We start from the raw sequence: 17,603 nt of genomic DNA, 5'->3' as shown, positions 1-17,603 counted from the left end.
ATTGGCACTGAATTAGGCTTTCTTTACGCTTGGTCCCACTGGACAAGTTGCCTCCCCACTGTCTCCATCTTTGACTCTTACTCTGGCTCTTCGGCGTTGTCCGCGTCACGTGACCTCTCTCGTACTACTACTGGCTCTACTTTATCACCACTACCCTTCCAGTCTTCCCACTTACTCCATCCCCAGTGATGATATTTTTGGTCATTGGCGTTTTCACGCTCTTCTTCCTTTTCAAGGTGGCCGAGGGCGCTTTGCCTCAGCTTTTCCTTGTCCCTCCTAACCATTGGCAGGATAAGATCACCAGAGTGATCGATAGCAAAAAGCCAATCTATTTGAAAGCTGGTATCAAACGCTCGAGTTCAGAAAACGTTTGGTCGGTGCAAGTGCAATTCCATCTTTCTATAATAACTTTGTGGAGAATAAGATCGTCATTTCTCCTACTGACATTGAAGGAAAGGATGCCTTTATGGAGGCTCTCACTAGAAGAGACCCAAAGGATCCACAAAGAAGCAGACTCTATGGCTTCTTTCATCCTTATGCTAATAACGGTGGTGGTGGCGAAAAGGTTTTATGGCAGGCTGTTCATGCTACGTTATTGCAGAACAAGCATAATATCGCTGTCATTTACACAACCAATGTGGAGGCCCTGCCAAAGGAAATCTTACAGAAGGTCGAGCAGAAGTTTGATATCAGGGGTATGGATTCCAAGCGAGTTGTGTTCATTTACTTGAGAAAGTTCAGTAAGTGGATCGATGCTGATTCGTGGAAACACTTCACCTTAATCGGTCAGCTCTTAGGATCTCTTCTTTTAGCAGCTGAAGCAATCTACGAATTGACGCCTGATGTGTGGATCGACACAATTGGCTTACCTGGAAGTTATATCCCCATCAGTGTTATCTTAAGGATCCCTATCATGGCATATGTGCATTATCCTATTATTCAACCAGACATGTTTAACAAGCTTAAGTTCCGGAAACTTTCGGACTTGGCTAAGATTGGACCAAGCTTAGGAGATGCTATAGCCGTTCTTAAGTTCTTCTACTGGACTGCCCTTTATTACTTCTACACATACTTAGGCTCTTGTGTTGATTTCACATTCACCAATGGTACGTGGACTTACAATCACATAAAAGCCATATGGAGTCTGAACATCTACTTGGGAAAGACAATTGAAATCTTGTACCCACCATGTGCTACCGAGAACCTCATCCAAGGTGTGTCATTTGAAACTCCAAGAGAGAATAAGCTTTTATACATTGCACAATTCAGACCAGAAAAGCGCCATCTGTTGATCCTTGAAGAATACAGTGAGTTTTTGAAAAAGACTCAACAAGAGAAGCTTCCTTTGGCAGACATCCCTACTGTTGTTTTCTTGGGTTCTTGCAGAACTCCTGAAGATTCGGGCACACTCCGTAAACTTCGTGCTCAGACCAAGGAACTTGAATTGACGGAGTTTGTCGAATTTATTGTTGACTGTTCATATGATGAGATGAGGGAGCAGCTTCAGAAGTGCAAGTTTGGTCTCAATGCCATGTGGAATGAACATTTCGGCATCGGCGTGGTCGAATATGCAATTTCTGGTGTTGTTCCTATAGTCCATGCTTCAGCTGGACCTCTCTTGGATATCTGCAACAGTGGAAGCCCAAGTTTACTGTGGGAAAATGATATCGGCTATTTCTTCAAGAGTCAGAGTGACCCAGACTACAAGGGTGAAAAATTGGACGGCGATCTTGTGTTTGACTTCAAAGGCGAGAAGGCACACTATCCTACCTTGGAAAACGTTTTGGTCAAAGTCTTTATCGAGAAGCCAGAACAAGCTCTGGATGAAGCATTGGCCATCAAGAGGAGAGTAGGAAGCAAAATCATGTTGGAGAAGTTCTCCAACGAGATGTTTGTCCAGAAATGGATGAACCAATTGGTTGTTGCCGAACGTCTCGAAGAAACCTACCGTATTGAAAAACGTGGTAAGGTAGAGGCCGTATATTAACCACCTTCTAATGATTTTACGACTAGCATTTGAAGCAATCTCTATATACTCACCGTGGTTTGCAGCCACTCAACAGGGTCTGGTCACCCAGCACACCATGGTCCAATGCATGAAATTAAAACAACCATAAAATACCTGTCACTTTAATTACTCTCAACTGAATTTTTAACAAAAAATATTTTTCGGTTCCAAGGGTCCAGCTTTCGTCCCAAGGTTAACGTACGCTAGTGGCCTGTCAAAGGTGGTCGTGCGCGAACTGACCATAGTGGATCGTGTTCAAAATTCCAAACATCTAGTTCACGAACCTCACAACCAACCAATTCCCTAGTTGCAAGGACAATGAAGTTGGAAGTGACAAAACAGTTCTCGACCCGCTCGGAAAGAGTGAAGGGTATCGATTTCCACCCGTCCGAACCATGGATCCTTACGACCTTGTACAATGGTAAGATTGAAATTTGGTCTTACGCAACCAACACGCTAATTAAGCTGATCCAGGTGACAGACTTGCCTGTCAGATCTGGTAAGTTTATTGCCAGAAAGAACTGGATTGTGGTTGGATCTGACGATTTCCATGTTCGTGTTTACAACTACAACACTGGAGAGAAGATCACCCAGTTTGAAGCACACCCAGATTACATCAGAAGTATAGCTGTCCATCAGTCCTTGCCATATGTTTTGACCTCTTCTGATGATTTGACCATCAAGTTGTGGAATTGGGAGAACAATTGGCGTTTGGAACAGACCTACGAGGGCCACCAGCACTATATCATGAGCGTCAACTTCAATCCAAAGGACCCTAATACTTTTGCATCTGCCTGTTTGGACAGAACTGTCAAGGTCTGGTCTTTAAGCTCGCCACAACCTAACTTCACTTTGGTTGCTCATGACGAGAAGGGTGTTAACTATGTTGACTACTACCCTCAAGCCGACAAGCCTTACCTCATCACAGCCTCTGACGACAAGACCGTCAAGGTCTGGGACTACCAAACCAAGTCTTGCGTTGCTGTCTTGGAAGGCCACTTGGCCAATGTTTCATTTGCCATTTTCCACCCAGAATTGCCTTTGATCGTGTCCGGTTCCGAGGATGGAACTGTTAGATTCTGGAACTCCAATACCTTCAAGTTGGAGAAGTCTGTGAACTACGGTTTGGAAAGAGTCTGGTGTGTGGGTATTTTACAAAAGTCTAACTTGATTGCCGTGGGTTGTGACTCTGGTTACATCGTAATTAAGATGGGTAACGAAGAGCCATTATTCTCGATGGATAACAATGGTAAATTGATCTATGCAAAGAACTCAGAGGTCTACTCGTCCGTTATTAAGCCAACCTCTACCGATGGCTTGAAAGACGGTGAGACGTTGCCAATTCAGCAAAAGGAATTGGGTACTGTCGAAATTTACCCACAAACTTTGGCACACTCGCCAAACGGTAGATATGCTGCTGTTTGCGGTGATGGTGAATACCTCGTTTACACTGCCTTGGCGTGGAGATCGAAGGCTTTCGGTAAGGCTTTGGACTTTGCTTGGAACACTCACGACATGTCCAATGCTACTTCTTTCGCTATTAGGGAAAGCAAACTTTCTATCAAGATTTTCAAGAACTTCCAGGAGCATGTGGCTGTCGACTTAGTCTATGAAGCTGACAAAATCATTGCAGGCGCTTTGTTGGGTGTCAAGTCAAGTGGCCTCTTGTGCTTCTACGACTGGGAGACTGGTGCTTTGGTCAGAAAGGTTAACCTTGCTCAAAATGACGTCCAGGACCTTGTTTGGTCTGATAATGGCGAAATGGTCGCCGTCTTAACCACAGTCGCTGCGTCCGAGACAGGCGCTGGAACCAATGCCGGCAAGAACGGTAACGAGACCTACTTCCTCAGCTTCGACCGTGCAGTCTACGAAGAATCCTTGACTGACGGCTCGTATCTTGCTTCTGAGGGTGCCGAGGCAGCCTTCGATGTTCTTTACACCTTGCCTTCTTCTGAGACCATCTTGTCGGGTAAGTTTATTGGTGATGTCTTTGTCTACACTACCGGAACTACCAACAGACTCAACTACTTCGTGGGTGGTGAAGTCATTAACTTGAGTCACTTTGACCGTAAATATTACGTGATCGGTTACAAGGCCGCTGATGGTAAACTCTACTTGATTGACAAGACCTTCAATGTCATTTCTTGGTACTTGAACGCTAAGATCTTGGAGTTGCAGACATTGGTAATGCGTGGTGACCTTGAGCAATACGCTAAGGGCTTTGTTGAGGAGGATGTTCCTGACGTTTCTACCATTGGTAAGGAGGACTTATCAGGTGAGTATGCCGAGTACTTGGAAGGCTTGTCAAAGACTGAACTTAATCAGCTTTCAAGGTTCTTTGAGAAGCTCGGATACTTGAAGTTGTCCTTCTCCTTGTCGCAAGACTTCGACTCGAAATTCCAGATCGCATTGTCCACTGGAGATTTGAACAAGGCATACGAATTGCTTGCAGAGAGCCAAGAGCAGAACCCTCTGACTGCCTCCGCTAACACAATCAAGTGGAAGAAGTTGGGTGACTTGGCCTTGGAGAAATGGCAAATCAAACTTGCGGAGGATTGCTACTGGTTAGCCAAGGATTATTCATCATTGTTACTCTTGCTTTCATCATCCAATAACCAAGAACAGTTAACGCGTCTAGCCGAGACCGTGGAAGGCTTGGGTAAGTACAACATCGCATTCCAATCTTGGTGGTTGACAGGAAATGTCGAGAGATGTCTTAACTTGTTGGTGAAGACAGAACGCTTCACCGAAGCAGCATTCTTCGGCCGTACTTATGGTATCAGCGAGAGCAAGCTACAGGAGATTGTCGCCTCTTGGAAGAAACAATTAGAATCTAAAGGCAGGGCCAGAATAAGTGAGCGTTTGATAACGAATCTTTCGAACCTCAGTGTCGGCGAGGCCCTGCTCAGGACGCCTTGATCGATCTTGAGGACAACAAGCATACTATAGATGACGACCTTCTTGATGATGAAGAAGAAATCTATACCCAAGAGGAGCCTGCTGACGGTCCTTCGGGTGTCGAGATCGAGGTATAGATCACACTGCATGAGAAAGGATACCTTCAGTTCCCTCTTCATAAAAATTCCGTAAAACTTTTGTACATTTAACGCTTCACATCAAAGACATTGTACTTATCAGCTAAATGATCCTGCTTATCTTTGCAAACAAAATAGAGCTCCAGGATGACCAGGAAATTTGATTTGGTAGATCCCTCTGGCTTCCATCTCTGTACATGCTTGAATACCCTCTTGAGCCTTTCTTCAAGAAGATCTATTTCTGGATCCGCTAGATCAATTCGAGCCAAGCGAATGACGAAATTCCCACCCTTTGCTAATGCCTCGCAACATAGTAGTAATGCGGCTTCGGCTGTATCTATTGATGCTTTCAACGGATCCGTGACGTTCCTTCTTAGCTCACTATTTGTGCTGGAACGTATGAAAGGCCTTGTGGTAGTATTATTAAAGAAACCCTTGTCTTGTAAGAATGCCGATGACAAGTCTGAGGTTATTAGGTCAGCTTGATAATCCTGAAGACTTAGAATTGATTCTAGTGTTTTGTCCTTCAAAGAAAGATCATCGAAGATATCTGATATTCTTGCCATTTCAGATTCAAAAGTTGGATCTTTAGCATCCTGTTCTGGCAAGAGGTCGTCTAGCAAACCATTCTGCACAACTAGTCTTTTGTAAGCATGCTCTTTAAGTAGACTTATGACGTTTCTATGCGCTAGCTTTGATAGGATATTTCCCTGTGTTGTGAAAGTTCCCGCAGGGTGATTCCCTATGATGATATCAAGCCCAACTAGGGTACACTTCTGGTATATCTTCTCAGGCTCGATTTCATGAATCCTCAGAAGTGCCTCTCGAGCATATATAAGCCAATTGCCCGGAGAGTATCCCAAGTCCACCATTTTCGTCACATTCTCATTAAACAAGTTGAACTTTGTATCTAGTTGATGTAGCTTACTCCGAGACAAGTGATTCAGACCATCGATCTTCTCCTGTCTCGTGAGTCGTGCTGAGGCATAGCCTCTATGTAGAAGGACTGAAAGCCTGGGGTATAAGATTCCTCTCCATCGTATATCTCTCGGTATCATTGATTAATGGAACCAGTCTTTGGAAGATGACATCTGGGGTAGATAGTACGCGTAAGCGCGCCACCATAACACGGTGGGATGGAGTGAGGTAGGCTGGAGATGGGCGTCCTTTGATGTAAATTACTGTTTGGAAGTATTGAAGATATTCTTAATAGGTTAGCCCTTTAACCGAACATTTTTATTGTTGCTTGTTTTATTTTACAATTGAATGAACTTTCTGATTCTACTGGTCTACTGATAAATGGTTGCAAAATGCGAATACTTGAGGGAAACTGTGAAGGGAATAGTATAAACTAGGAAGAAATAAAATATATAGATTCAACAAGGATAAGAAAAGTTGCTCTCGATGTGAACTAAATGACTTACTGCTAATAATCGTGAAAGGGATATCGTGCTAATCACTCCGCAAAAGCCTTTGGTGAAGCAGACTGTAGAGCTTCCACAGATAATGCACTGCAAGAGAAGACAAATGAGAATTTTTAAGAACAACTATATCTTTTGAAGAACCAATTCATTATGTATATGCTTCAAACCGACAAATAGAACATATTGAGTAAGAGCTAGTAATGTGCTGTCGTATGTGACAGAGGAAATGCTAGCCAGTAGTAGTTAAAACCGCCTCTTTTCAGAACAAACTTAAAGTTATCACTAAAACAATAAGTCACAAGCCGAAAAGACCCATAATAAACAAATCTTGTTCCAGACAACCGTTGATATGGTGGCTACGGTTTTGACCGGTGATGTGAGGGCTCGAGCCCTAACCATACAGCATCACTATCCTGCACATACCATCTCAGTACCATCCACCCTCTGAAAAAAATTCTTCTCACATACTTTCCAAACCTCATCCTCGTCGAATCAATCACATTTACCAAATACTTTTGGGAGACGAACATTAATCATGTCTAAGATTACCAGTGCCCACGTTCGTGAGAACGTCCAGAAGTTGTTGGAATTCTCCAACGAGACCAAGAAGAGAAACTTCTTGGAGACCGTTGAGTTGCAGGTCGGTTTGAAGAACTACGACCCTCAGAGAGACAAGCGTTTCTCTGGTACCTTGAAGTTGCCTCAGGTCCCAAGACCAAACATGACCATCTGTATCTTCGGTGACGCTTTCGATGTCGACAGAGCTAAGTCCGTTGGTGTTGATGCCATGTCTGTTGATGACTTGAAGAAGTTGAACAAGAACAAGAAGTTGATCAAGAAGTTGGCTAAGAAGTACAACGCTTTCATCGCTTCCGAAGTCTTGATCAAGCAGGTCCCAAGATTGTTGGGTCCTCAGTTGTCTAAGGCTGGTAAGTTCCCAACCCCAGTCTCCCACAACGATGACTTGTACTCTAGAGTTCAGGATGTCAAGTCCACCATCAAGTTCCAGTTGAAGAAGGTCTTGTGTCTTGCTGTTGCCGTCGGTAACGTCGAGATGGAGCAGGATGTCTTGGTCAACCAGATCATGATGGCCGCTAACTTCTTGGTCTCTTTGTTGAAGAAGAACTGGCAGAACGTTGGCTCCTTGGTGATTAAGTCCACCATGGGTCCATCTTTCAGAATCTACTAAGCGTGCTTGGTGTGCTTGTGCGTGTCATTAGCTAATCAATAGGTTTATTCTGACTTTGTGTCTGTAGACATTAGGCTTCTCTGTTTGTCTTAGAGTTGTAATTGCTCTTTGGCTTCTTTCTCTTTCTCAGCTTCAACGACCTTCTGCGCTCTGATGACTTCAGTGGCTACCTCATTATTATCGTCGTCGTCGTCATCATCGTCGTCATCATCGTCGTCATCGTCGTCGTCATCATCATCTTCATCGTCGTCGTCGTCATCGTCGTCATCATCGTCGTCATCGTCATCGTCATCATCATCATTATTGTTGTTATCATTAGTGGCGGCGTCGTTATTACTTTTCGAATCGTCGTCTTCATCTTCGATCTCGGGGTAGCCACCTAACTTCAAGACAACTTTGTTGACGATTTCATTCCAGTCCATCATACCACCCATACCAATGTCACCGTAAGAACCCATAACCTTCTCAACAGGCTTAAGAACTTCGATCCATGGCATTTCTTCTGATATTAGTCTCAATTGGCGCTTAGTAGTGATAGCATTGTAGGCATTGCTCACCATGGCAGGTGCCAAAAGGATTGGGTAGGCGGTATTCCAGGCACGGATGACGGATGTAAGTAGATTATCGCAAATACCAAGAGAGATCTTTGCTAATGTGTTGGCTGTCAAAGGACAAACGATCAAGATATCGGCCCAACGACGCAATTCGATGTGAAGCACAGGGTCAGCACGAGAATTCCAGGTAACCCATTCATCCAGGTCACGCCAGACACGTATTCTCTTGGAGTTTTCCAAGAGTTGCAATGTTTCATTACTGATGAAGTTCTCCGAAGATGCCGTGAGAATGAGCTGTATGGCGATCTTTTGTGGAGTGTAGATCTCGAAAAGCTTATTGATGATTAGTTTGATTTTAACAGTGGAGATGGCGCCGCAAACACCAAAAAGAACGTGGAGCTTGCCATCGTCTTGGGGTAGACGTGGGTCGATATTAGCTGTTTCCTCCTTCGAGCTGGGCAATTGACCGCCTATACTTGAAATTGGGTCTTTAAACTCAGCGCCAGCCGCTGGACTGGTAGCACCAGCACGAGCGGTAGCAGAGCCGTTTCCCGCGATGGTGCCAGCACCACCAGTAGTGCCCTGGGCACTTGGGTTCAGCCCCGACCGCAGTCTAGTCTTTGGTCGCAGCGACTCTTCTGATGAAAAGTGAGCATGAACAGAAGTACGGGAACCATCTGGGCCAGCAGATTCTTGTCTGGTTGTAGAAGAGCCACGAGGAGCAGGGGCCCAAAGACCCTCGTTAGCGCCGTTTTCATGTTCTCTGGATCTGAGACGTGGAGACTCCAAACTGGCTCTTTTCAAGCTTTCATCAGGTCTACCACGAATCTCCCTCACATCCACAGTAACACAAGGCTGGGGAAGCTTTTCAGAAGAACCCAGAGCGCCCACTTTAGCGTTCTTATCCGATTCACGCTCCTCCTGGTTCAAAGTAGCATTCTTCTGGGTAGGCGTGTTTCGACTCAGGTTGTTAAGAATCGGTGGAGGCAGCGGACACCGCAAGTTCGAAATGGCTTGCACGGCAGGAGGAATGTCGCCCGCTGGTTTATCAGATTCAGGGCTATGTGGCCGCAGAGACCGTTTAGGTGGTTGGGACATGGATTGATGAATGTGTGGTTGCAAGTGGATAGGTGAGACTTATTAGGTGGTGGTGGAGTCCCCCAAGTAAAATAACAAAAGCAAAAGATGAGTAAGCCCTGGAGTAGTGGCGGCGGGGTGCAGAAGCGGGAGGAACGGAAATTTGTTCGATGTGATTCTTTATATTTCTTTTCCCAGAAAATTGGAGAATTGTGTTCGTATACCAGTAACCAATGGTGAAACGGCAATGCTATAAAGAAAAAAATAATAAAAAAGGTGGAAGGTTGAAGTCACTTTGTGAGAGCGAGGACTGTGTGCTGGAACAGGGATCCTTGCCTTGGGTCAGTTAAACGTTGCTTTCTGCCGAACCGCTGGCTGCGACTTTTGGCTGCGAATTTGAGACACACTGGTGGGTTTTGTGGCTTCGGGGAGGTTGCTGGAGAAGATACAGAGTAGAGAAGAAGATAAAAGGGATGGGAATTTGTTTGGTTTATATACTTGTTGGCGGTTGGGAGCGTTGCCCGGGAAGTTCTTCTTTTGTTATGTTTGGTGGATGTGGGTATCTGTAGGCAGCTGAACATGTACCTATGTGTCTGAAAGATGGCTTTAGGTAGTTGGCGCTGTGGCTCTGGGGACATGATCCTACTACGTCATAAGGCTGGGATCGGCATTTGCCAGTGCAGAAGAAAAGAAGCTGGTTGCTACCAGTGGGGTGTCAGTTTGGAAAGTCCAAGGACTGGTCATGGTCAGGAGACGTTCCGGGGAGAGGTGGTTCCTGGCAGTAGAACCATGTAGAGCAATAAGGGACCCAAAAGTACTATAGATGTAAATGGAACCACTTCTACACCATGATTATCTATATCATCCTTTATAATCTATATTTATAAGTCTTGTCGTTATATCGTCACTCTCCTACACCCTCAGAGGAGTATCTCTCGGGTGCACAGAACCCGGTGCCAAAACCAGGAATGCCACCGTTGAATACCAAGTCACCAAACTGGGAAATATCCGCAGACTGGAGACCAGAATGAGGGTCGTAGTCGTTACGTAATGGGCGAATGAAGAAGTCCTCGAATCCTCCATTCATGCAATTGTCTTCCACCTTAACACGGCTTTTGGTAGCTGCTAACATCTCCAGCATCTCGTGTTCAGCACTTGGCACCGCTTCTCCATAAGGCAAGGGTCTTGGGGCTCCTCTTTGCTGATGTTGCCCTGTGAGGTAATCATAGCCAGCTATGAAGGCATCAATGAAACCGCTTATCTTGAGAAGCGTACCCATACACATACCGTTAGTGGCCAAGCCAAGTCCACGTATTTTCTCAATGGCTTGTTCCACTTCTTCGATAGGTATATCTAGTTTCATGATGCTTGAAAGCTGGCTATTGCTCATGAGACAGTAGCCAACCACAAGACCCATGGTTGCATGGAAAGTGTAAAAGACATCAGCATGAACTGTACCGTTAAGCATTTGTGCTGAAAAGCTGGCTTGGGCGATGTTTGCAATTGCAATGCACAGTCTTAAGCCCTGTACTAGAAGGCTTTGGATTTTTCTGTTTGAGCCGTGATGTGGCGCCTGTGCTACTCTGGAAAAGAATGGAAGGACCAACAGTAGACGGTCGTAGTGGTACCGCATCAGTAAATGGACTTTGAAATCTGAAATCATTGAAAGATCGAACAATCCTGGGTCAATCTTTGCCACGGTTCTGGAGAGTTTCTCCTCGAGAACCAAGGCTTTATCGATGTTGTCGTTCGACAACAAGTCTTCGTTCTTGTTGAACGCCTGGCGGTATTCCAAGACGTCATGCAAGTTCTTCGTTACATCTAGTATAGCCATCCAGGTTGCTGAAAACTCGGGAGCGTTCACGATGTCGTAGCAGTCTGGATAAGTTGCATTGACGTCTGCGAGTTTAACCGTCGATGAACGGCCCATCTGGCAACTGGAAGAAACCTCCATGACGAAAACAGTCCACCAAAGTCTTCTCAGTTCCTCGACCTTCAGTTTATCAGGAATCTGCATAACCAGAGATTCTCTGTGAAGACCAAGAGAAATAGAATGACGAGCAGCAAGTTGGATCAAAACGTAGGCGCTTTCTCTCCGCATGGTATTTTCCATGAAGATGGCTAGAAGTATCAACGTACGGATACCATCAAGCGTAGGAGTAAGCACAATATCAGAAAGGCACAAGCGTATCACATGAAGATACCTTTGCACAATGGAATAGTCAACCCTCGGTAAGCTATTTGGGTTGAAAAGACGACCAAGAAGCCAGACCATGTATATGCTGCAAATAGTATGATGTGAAAGGTAGCGGTCTCTGGTCTTTGTGCTGACTGCAGCCCAAAACCTTTCATGGGCCTCTCTGAAGACATTTTCAACAAAACATGGGTATCTGGGATGCACGTTGCCGAAGAAACAATCGACAAAGTAGTTTGCTTCTTGCATCGAAATATCGTCAAGACATGGGAAAGTGGAATGGTACAAAAATGAAAGATCGGCAGCGTTGATAGGTTCATTGCTGGAAGAAATAACCAATTCACCCTGGAAGGCGTGTTGGAGACTGGCACATGTAGACTGGTCAAGGTCAAACATTGTGCCCAAAGCCTTGACGGACGAGTCAAGGAATGCAGGCGATGCAAGAGGACCAACCATATGTCTGTTGCCACTATGGTCGGTTATGAAAAGGTCGTCTTGATGGTGACCTGGGCCCTCGGCGGTCTCCAGTTGTACCAGCTCAGCAGCCAAGTCGTCCAGGTCTTCCACTTTAATATCAAAGTCCAGATCTAGCGAGCTCAGACGGCTAGAAGGTAATTTACCCAGCGTTATCAACAAGGAAAGATCCCGAAGCTCATTATCATCTTTACCTCCATACCGAGAAGGCATGGAAATTCCATGGCGTTCACCCACATCGATCAAAGCATCAATATTATTCACGTCGATCTCGGGAAACAGGTGTTGAATAAGCGCCAAAAGACACTTATAATGAAGACCAATATTCTCTATAGGGCCCCTGATCTTCTTCTTACGCTTAATGGTGGTTTCACAGCTGGCACCAGCTCTTTCGCAGCCAGCGCAACGCAGGGAAGGCGAGTCTCTATGGCAGGCGATCTTTCTGATTTTGCATCTGTCACAGGAGAAGGAAGCCTTCTTACGCTTGTCGGGAGGCACAAGTCTCCTTTTGCGAGTTCGTATGCATGGGACGACGGTCTCGTCAGAAGTCATTATAGGAACAGGGAGAAGGGGAAAGTACAAGGTGAAAATCAAGGGAACATGCTCTTCTTATAAAAAAGGGTGCCCGCAGGTCAAACCTTCATACATGAATGCCACCTGTAGAAGTCATGCAGTGACAGATAAGAATACTCTGGGTGACTGTGCTGGGCGTCAGGCTGGGCAAAGAGAAGCAGAGCGTAACTGTCGCTAAAGAGGGGGGCCCAAGAAGCAGACAAACAACCAGAAGCCAAGTGGTAGAGGGGCAGCCCCACCGGGTGCCGATACGATGGAGGGGCCCCACCGAGGGGTCACACAACATCCAAACAAGCTCAATAGTCTATCCATAATTAAGCTCCCATCCTCTACTCGGACAAAAAACTTAGACTCCGGGTCCACCATAGACAGGAGCATATCGTTCGCTTTCATGCTCAGCCAGACGCATGCTGCAGACAAGCGCGATGGACAGGCACCTCTGTGCACAGCCCAAACACCGGGAGCCAATGAAAACCCACTGCGGCATTTGGCCAAGGCAAAAGCAGATCCCGAAAGGGCGCATGTCTATGCATGGCGTATCTAGAGCCACATTCAGCCATGCCTTCAAAAACAAGTTTCTTACTAAGACAAGGTGGGGCTGTCGCGGCTTGTTGGGTACGGTTCGCCGAGAAGCTCGGTCGCTCTCGCCGAGACACTTCCCGTAACCAGTAACAGTATCAGTGGGGCCCCACTGCTTCGATGCCTGATCCAGGGCAAATCTGTTTTCTTCTATTTTTGCCGTTTGGTGCCTTATTGTGTTTAAGGTTTTATCTCGATCGATCGGCTGCAAATCTTGGTCTTCTTCTGGTTTCGTTTGGCAACCAAATGGACGGTTCTCTTTTCTGAGTGTCAGCCATTTGCTACTGTTGCTTCCATTTACGTACATTTTTTTTACTCCTATTGCCCCAGGTCGAGTAACGCACGTCGTCGGCCCGCTGCCGAGCCGTTGTACCTATTTTTCACTAATTTTCACTTTTTTTTTTTGGTGGTTCGCAGCCCAACGGTGAAAAATTTAAGCTTACGACGACGTCACCTATCTTCTACCAATGACCACTCGTCAGCCAGATCCAAGAATTGACCTTCTTGCTCGGGCCTGGTTTCGGCCCTGAATCTCGGGTTTGTCCTACTACGCACAGCGGCTTCTTCGGCCTTTGATCCAGAAAGGTATTTATGGAAGACTAATGGGCTATGTGAATGTGTGTGTGTAATGTTTGATGTATAATGACTGCAAGCCCGTTTATTCTTCTGATGCGTCTCCGACAAAGTCCACGAGCTCCCGGGCTTTGGATGCATCGCCTTGATTCTGGGGCGCCTCAGTGATCGTTTGCTCTATCTCTTGGAGCGGTGGTCCCAAGTCACTCATGCTCATCTTGGCAGGCTTGCGGCTGCGGTGGCCTGATCCAGAGTTTGAACTAGACCCAAGGTCGGACTCGGGCACGCTGAGTGCTTGCTTGGGGTCGTCTTCTGGTTTTTCATTGATGCTGGCGTCGCTGGTGGCTCCTCCTCGCCCTGACCGCAGTCCTCCTCGGTGGTAGCTGCGGTTAGGTGGGTAATACTGTCCACCTAGGAAGGGCGGAGCCATGGGCTGGAACTGAGGCGTAGAACCGTAATAGTACTTTTGTTGGAACAGATTACGTTCGAAGGCGAGGTTTGTGAGGAACCCGGGCTTGTTCTTGCCTCCGCCGTAGGACCCTTTGTGGCCTGGGTAGAGTTGCTGGAGGACATAATTGTTGAAATTGGGGAATCGGTCAAAACGTACTGTCATGGGTCGATTTTCAAACTCCATGTTGTTGAAGTGCTTGATGAGCTTCTCCAGCGATTGCTTGTTCCCTGTTGTGACAATAGCAAATCCTCGACTGAGGCCTCGCTGACCGGTGGTTCCTCTATTATCAGTGCCGTGTGAAGGTGGAGCATGAGGGACTGACCCTCCAGGCCCGCTTTGAAGTTGCTGTGATAGAGTCGCTAGGTAATAGTAGGACCCCATGGTCGAGGTATCACTTTGTTCACGAGGTTGCTGCATTGGAATCTCCACTTTTAGGATATCAATGTCATTGTTGGGTTCTAATTCTTCGGCTTTGTTCACCAAAAAGTTCTTTAACGTTGGCCAGGTCGAATTGAATGGAATATTACCAACAAACAAACGACGTGGGTTGACCCTCATACGCTGACCGTTCTCGTCATCTACGCAAATCATGCCTTCTTCATCAACTTCATCTTCGTTTTCCTCAGCCACTTCTTCGTTTACAGGCGATTCTGTAACTGGAAAGTCGCTCAAACCGTTGTCTTGATCTTTGCCAAACTCGGATGACTGAACGGAATTCGTACGGCCTGGCAAGCTCGTCATGCTACTCTGCCTTGAAGGGTAGCTCCCACGACGGAAAGACGAGTTACTGCTGTTTTGACGGTTAAGCGAGATGGAACTGTTCCTTGACGAACGGTTTCGGCTAAAGTTGCTATTCAGCTTCGTCAGCGAGCGTCTTGACAGTGGATACGATGGGGCGTAGCCAGAGCCAGGGCCCATTCCCTGGCCATGTCCGTAGCCCATGTTCATGCCTGGCAAGTCAGAACCACTATAATAGCCGTAAGGATGGCCATATGGTCCGTTGGGCATCCCAGACACACTACCCACGCTGGGAACTCTGTGAAGACCAGGAGCCCCAGGATGCGGCTGGACTGGGATTCCTGGGTGGAGTTGACCCGTGCTAGGGGGACGAGAAAATAGCCCGTGACCATGAGGCATGTTGGGAGGCACCTGAGAGCCATAATACCCATAATCAACTGGATACATGGGAGGCATATAGAAGAAAGGGTTCATAGACCCCATTGGTGGAGGTGTTGGCGTCGCCGAAAGAGCTGGATCGGACGCTGGCACCGCCAAAGAAGGGTTTTCTAGCACAGAGCACGAGATGGTGCAACCCAGCAAGGATTCACCGTCGAGCGACTCGGCTACAGCATGAGCCAGATCTGAACTGGCAAGCTCGACAGAGGCATGTGTATCCTGAAAGTCGAGGATATGATAACGAAGATTGTCGGAAACATCTTTGGATGGCAAGCGGGAATGAATGAGTTTTTCAAGGTCGGTGTGGCTGGTGTCTGGAGGAAGATTGTCGAGGACAAGGACATTCGGCAAGGTGGGCATGACGTTAAGGGAGTGTGGGTCAGTGATGTGAGATTCCGAGCCAGAGCCGGTTTGCAGCTCAGCAAAAGATGGGTTTGGAGAAGGTGAATAACCGTCCATTTGCGGCGGATTGGGCAGAGGATTGTCAGTCTGCAAACGCCTGCTCATAAGGCCAGATGAAAAAGGGAAAGCGGCACACGAGAATTAAAATGGTAAACGTTTTGCTTCACCGTAAAGGTTGTTTAAATAAAACCCGGAAGGAAGAACGATGGTGGATAGACGGATGGAAGTTTTTCGTTGAAGCTCACCGAAGGTCGTGTAACAAGAAACTTTTATTGACCCCAAAGCCAAACAGGATCTGTGACTAGGCAAAGAATGCAGTTTATGTTTAAAAAAATGGCTAGCCGTAAGCAATATAGCGCAAGGCGGGCTGGGCTCTTTCCAAATTTGCTTTCCCAAGCTGTGTCTCAGAGTGTCCCAAAAGACGTTACTGCTCTTATTATCGTTGCGAATTATCGTTGCTGACGTAGGAAGATGTACAATTGACGTCAGCGCTGTCTTAGGTGAGACAGCAAACGAAAAGCACAAACCAGGCTTAACTTGCAAAGAAAAAAAAGGCCCGTCTTCAACCTATCCGATCTTTTTTTGCCCGCCACCTATAACAATTCCAACAACTTATCCTCTCTTGGCTATGTTCGTCTAAGTTCGTAAAAACGCACGCATTGTAGAAGTGCCCTGGTTTTTTCACCCTAGGTTCAGGAACAAAAAATTACCTGGTATAGAAACGCAAGGCAACGCAAGCTATGTCATGAAAACAGATAATATTTCCCACAGTGCGGCGGCACTTGTGGCTAAGGCAAAAAGACCCTTCCCCTTTAATTCTTTTTTTTCCTCTTTGAACTTATCCCGTTTCTTTCATTCCTCGAATCGCCGTTTCTTTCACCCTTTGTGTCTCCAGACGAGCTTACCCTCACTGTGCACTTCGACATTGTCTCCGGGTCATGAATGTTTGCGTGCTTATTCACTGGAAAAAGTAGCAAATGCGCCTGAAACCTTAATTTTTTTTTTTTTTAAATGATCTAACTGTTGCTGGAAAACTGATTGGTGAGCTGACAATTGGCTGGAAAACGGCCCATCTTCCGTGGAAATTCTTGGACTCTTGGTGGCCTTTTTAGGCTTGGGGAAGGGTTCCAGTGAATTTTGCACCCAAAGTGAAAACCTCTAAACAACCAGGCTCATGGGCTCATAGCCTTCTCCTTACCACAAAACCCAAGAAAATGGAAAATCGCCAACTGGCTGCCCGGTGCAAAAGCCTGACGCGTGTATGCTTAATTTCACGCTGGAATCTGGGTTTTTTTTCTGCCATCTTTGCTTTAAGCCTTCCTGGCTTGATTGCTGCTTTTCTGGATCTGGTGCACGGGTGTGAGCGACCCGCTTCTCTTCTTAAGCGAGACAAGTTTCACCTTCACTTTTTTTGAAACTGTACTATATGCAGGTCGTTTTATTCCCCCCAGCCAGGCTCGCCTTTTGTGTATCCCACTGAGAAAGAGCCTGACTCGGCTTCAAGCTCTACCACTCCGTCCCGCTCTGTTGGCCTCGATTTAGCCGCTGTCAATTCAGCCATGCTTCTCTTCACCATATTTGCCGTTCTTTTGCGTCTTCGATTTTCTGCACCTCTTCTTCTATGTACACTTTGATCGACCGAAGGATTTGTTCATTTTCAGAGTGTTATAGGGAGCAAATATCCCTGATCTTTCATAAAGTACTGTTTCGGTGGCTTGGGGAGTTTTTTTGTTAGAGTCTGGGATTCCCCTCTCTTCCTGGTACCGTTGTAACACCTCCCTATTTTTTTTATTACCGTCATTAACGTGGCTTCTGAGGCATTTGGGATTTGCAAGGATCAACAGGCTTTTTCACTGAACAATCCCCAGAAATGGTATTCGCTGCATCCGGTGGG

General features: G+C 46.3%; 6 protein-coding genes across 6 annotated transcripts; 2 read left to right on the top strand and 4 right to left on the bottom strand. All coding sequences in view use genetic code 12, as the record gives it.

Moving 5' to 3' along the window:
• Positions 1–188: 188 nt before the first annotated feature.
• On the top strand, positions 189–5,043 carry SEC27 (coatomer subunit beta'; the record flags this gene model as incomplete). Its single annotated transcript, XM_025485609.1, has 4 exons — positions 189–383; positions 419–1,964; positions 2,316–4,862; positions 4,907–5,043. The coding sequence occupies 4 exons, from the start codon at positions 189–191 to the stop codon at positions 5,041–5,043; spliced, it is 4,425 nt and encodes a 1,474-aa protein (XP_025341074.1).
• Positions 5,044–5,111: 68 nt separating this feature from the next.
• CXQ85_001913 (uncharacterized protein) lies at positions 5,112–6,101 on the bottom strand (the record flags this gene model as incomplete). The annotated part of the gene is made up of 1 exon (XM_025485608.1): positions 5,112–6,101. One exon carries the CDS (start codon positions 6,099–6,101, stop codon positions 5,112–5,114), a length of 990 nt encoding a protein of 329 aa, XP_025341073.1.
• A 901-nt stretch (positions 6,102–7,002) lies between these two features.
• RPL10A (60S ribosomal protein uL1) lies at positions 7,003–7,656 on the top strand (the record flags this gene model as incomplete). Its single annotated transcript, XM_025485607.1, has 1 exon — positions 7,003–7,656. The coding sequence occupies one exon, from the start codon at positions 7,003–7,005 to the stop codon at positions 7,654–7,656; it is 654 nt and encodes a 217-aa protein (XP_025341072.1).
• Positions 7,657–7,745: 89 nt separating this feature from the next.
• CXQ85_001911 (phosphopantothenoylcysteine decarboxylase complex subunit) lies at positions 7,746–9,308 on the bottom strand (the record flags this gene model as incomplete). Its single annotated transcript, XM_025485606.1, has 1 exon — positions 7,746–9,308. One exon carries the CDS (start codon positions 9,306–9,308, stop codon positions 7,746–7,748), a length of 1,563 nt encoding a protein of 520 aa, XP_025341071.1.
• Positions 9,309–10,191: 883 nt separating this feature from the next.
• Positions 10,192–12,507, bottom strand: CXQ85_001910 (uncharacterized protein; the record flags this gene model as incomplete). The annotated part of the gene is made up of 1 exon (XM_025485605.1): positions 10,192–12,507. The coding sequence occupies one exon, from the start codon at positions 12,505–12,507 to the stop codon at positions 10,192–10,194; it is 2,316 nt and encodes a 771-aa protein (XP_025341070.1).
• Positions 12,508–13,765: 1,258 nt separating this feature from the next.
• On the bottom strand, positions 13,766–15,766 carry CXQ85_001909 (uncharacterized protein; the record flags this gene model as incomplete). Its single annotated transcript, XM_025485604.1, has 1 exon — positions 13,766–15,766. The coding sequence occupies one exon, from the start codon at positions 15,764–15,766 to the stop codon at positions 13,766–13,768; it is 2,001 nt and encodes a 666-aa protein (XP_025341069.1).
• Positions 15,767–17,603: the final 1,837 nt, after the last annotated feature.

Source organism: Candidozyma haemuli (assembly GCF_002926055.2).
Source record: "Candidozyma haemuli strain B11899 chromosome Unknown C_2014730914, whole genome shotgun sequence".
Classification (NCBI taxonomy): Eukaryota; Fungi; Ascomycota; class Pichiomycetes; order Serinales; family Metschnikowiaceae; genus Candidozyma; species Candidozyma haemuli.
The sequence above is the reverse complement of the archived record's forward strand: the minus strand, read 5'-3'. Positions and strand labels throughout refer to the sequence as shown.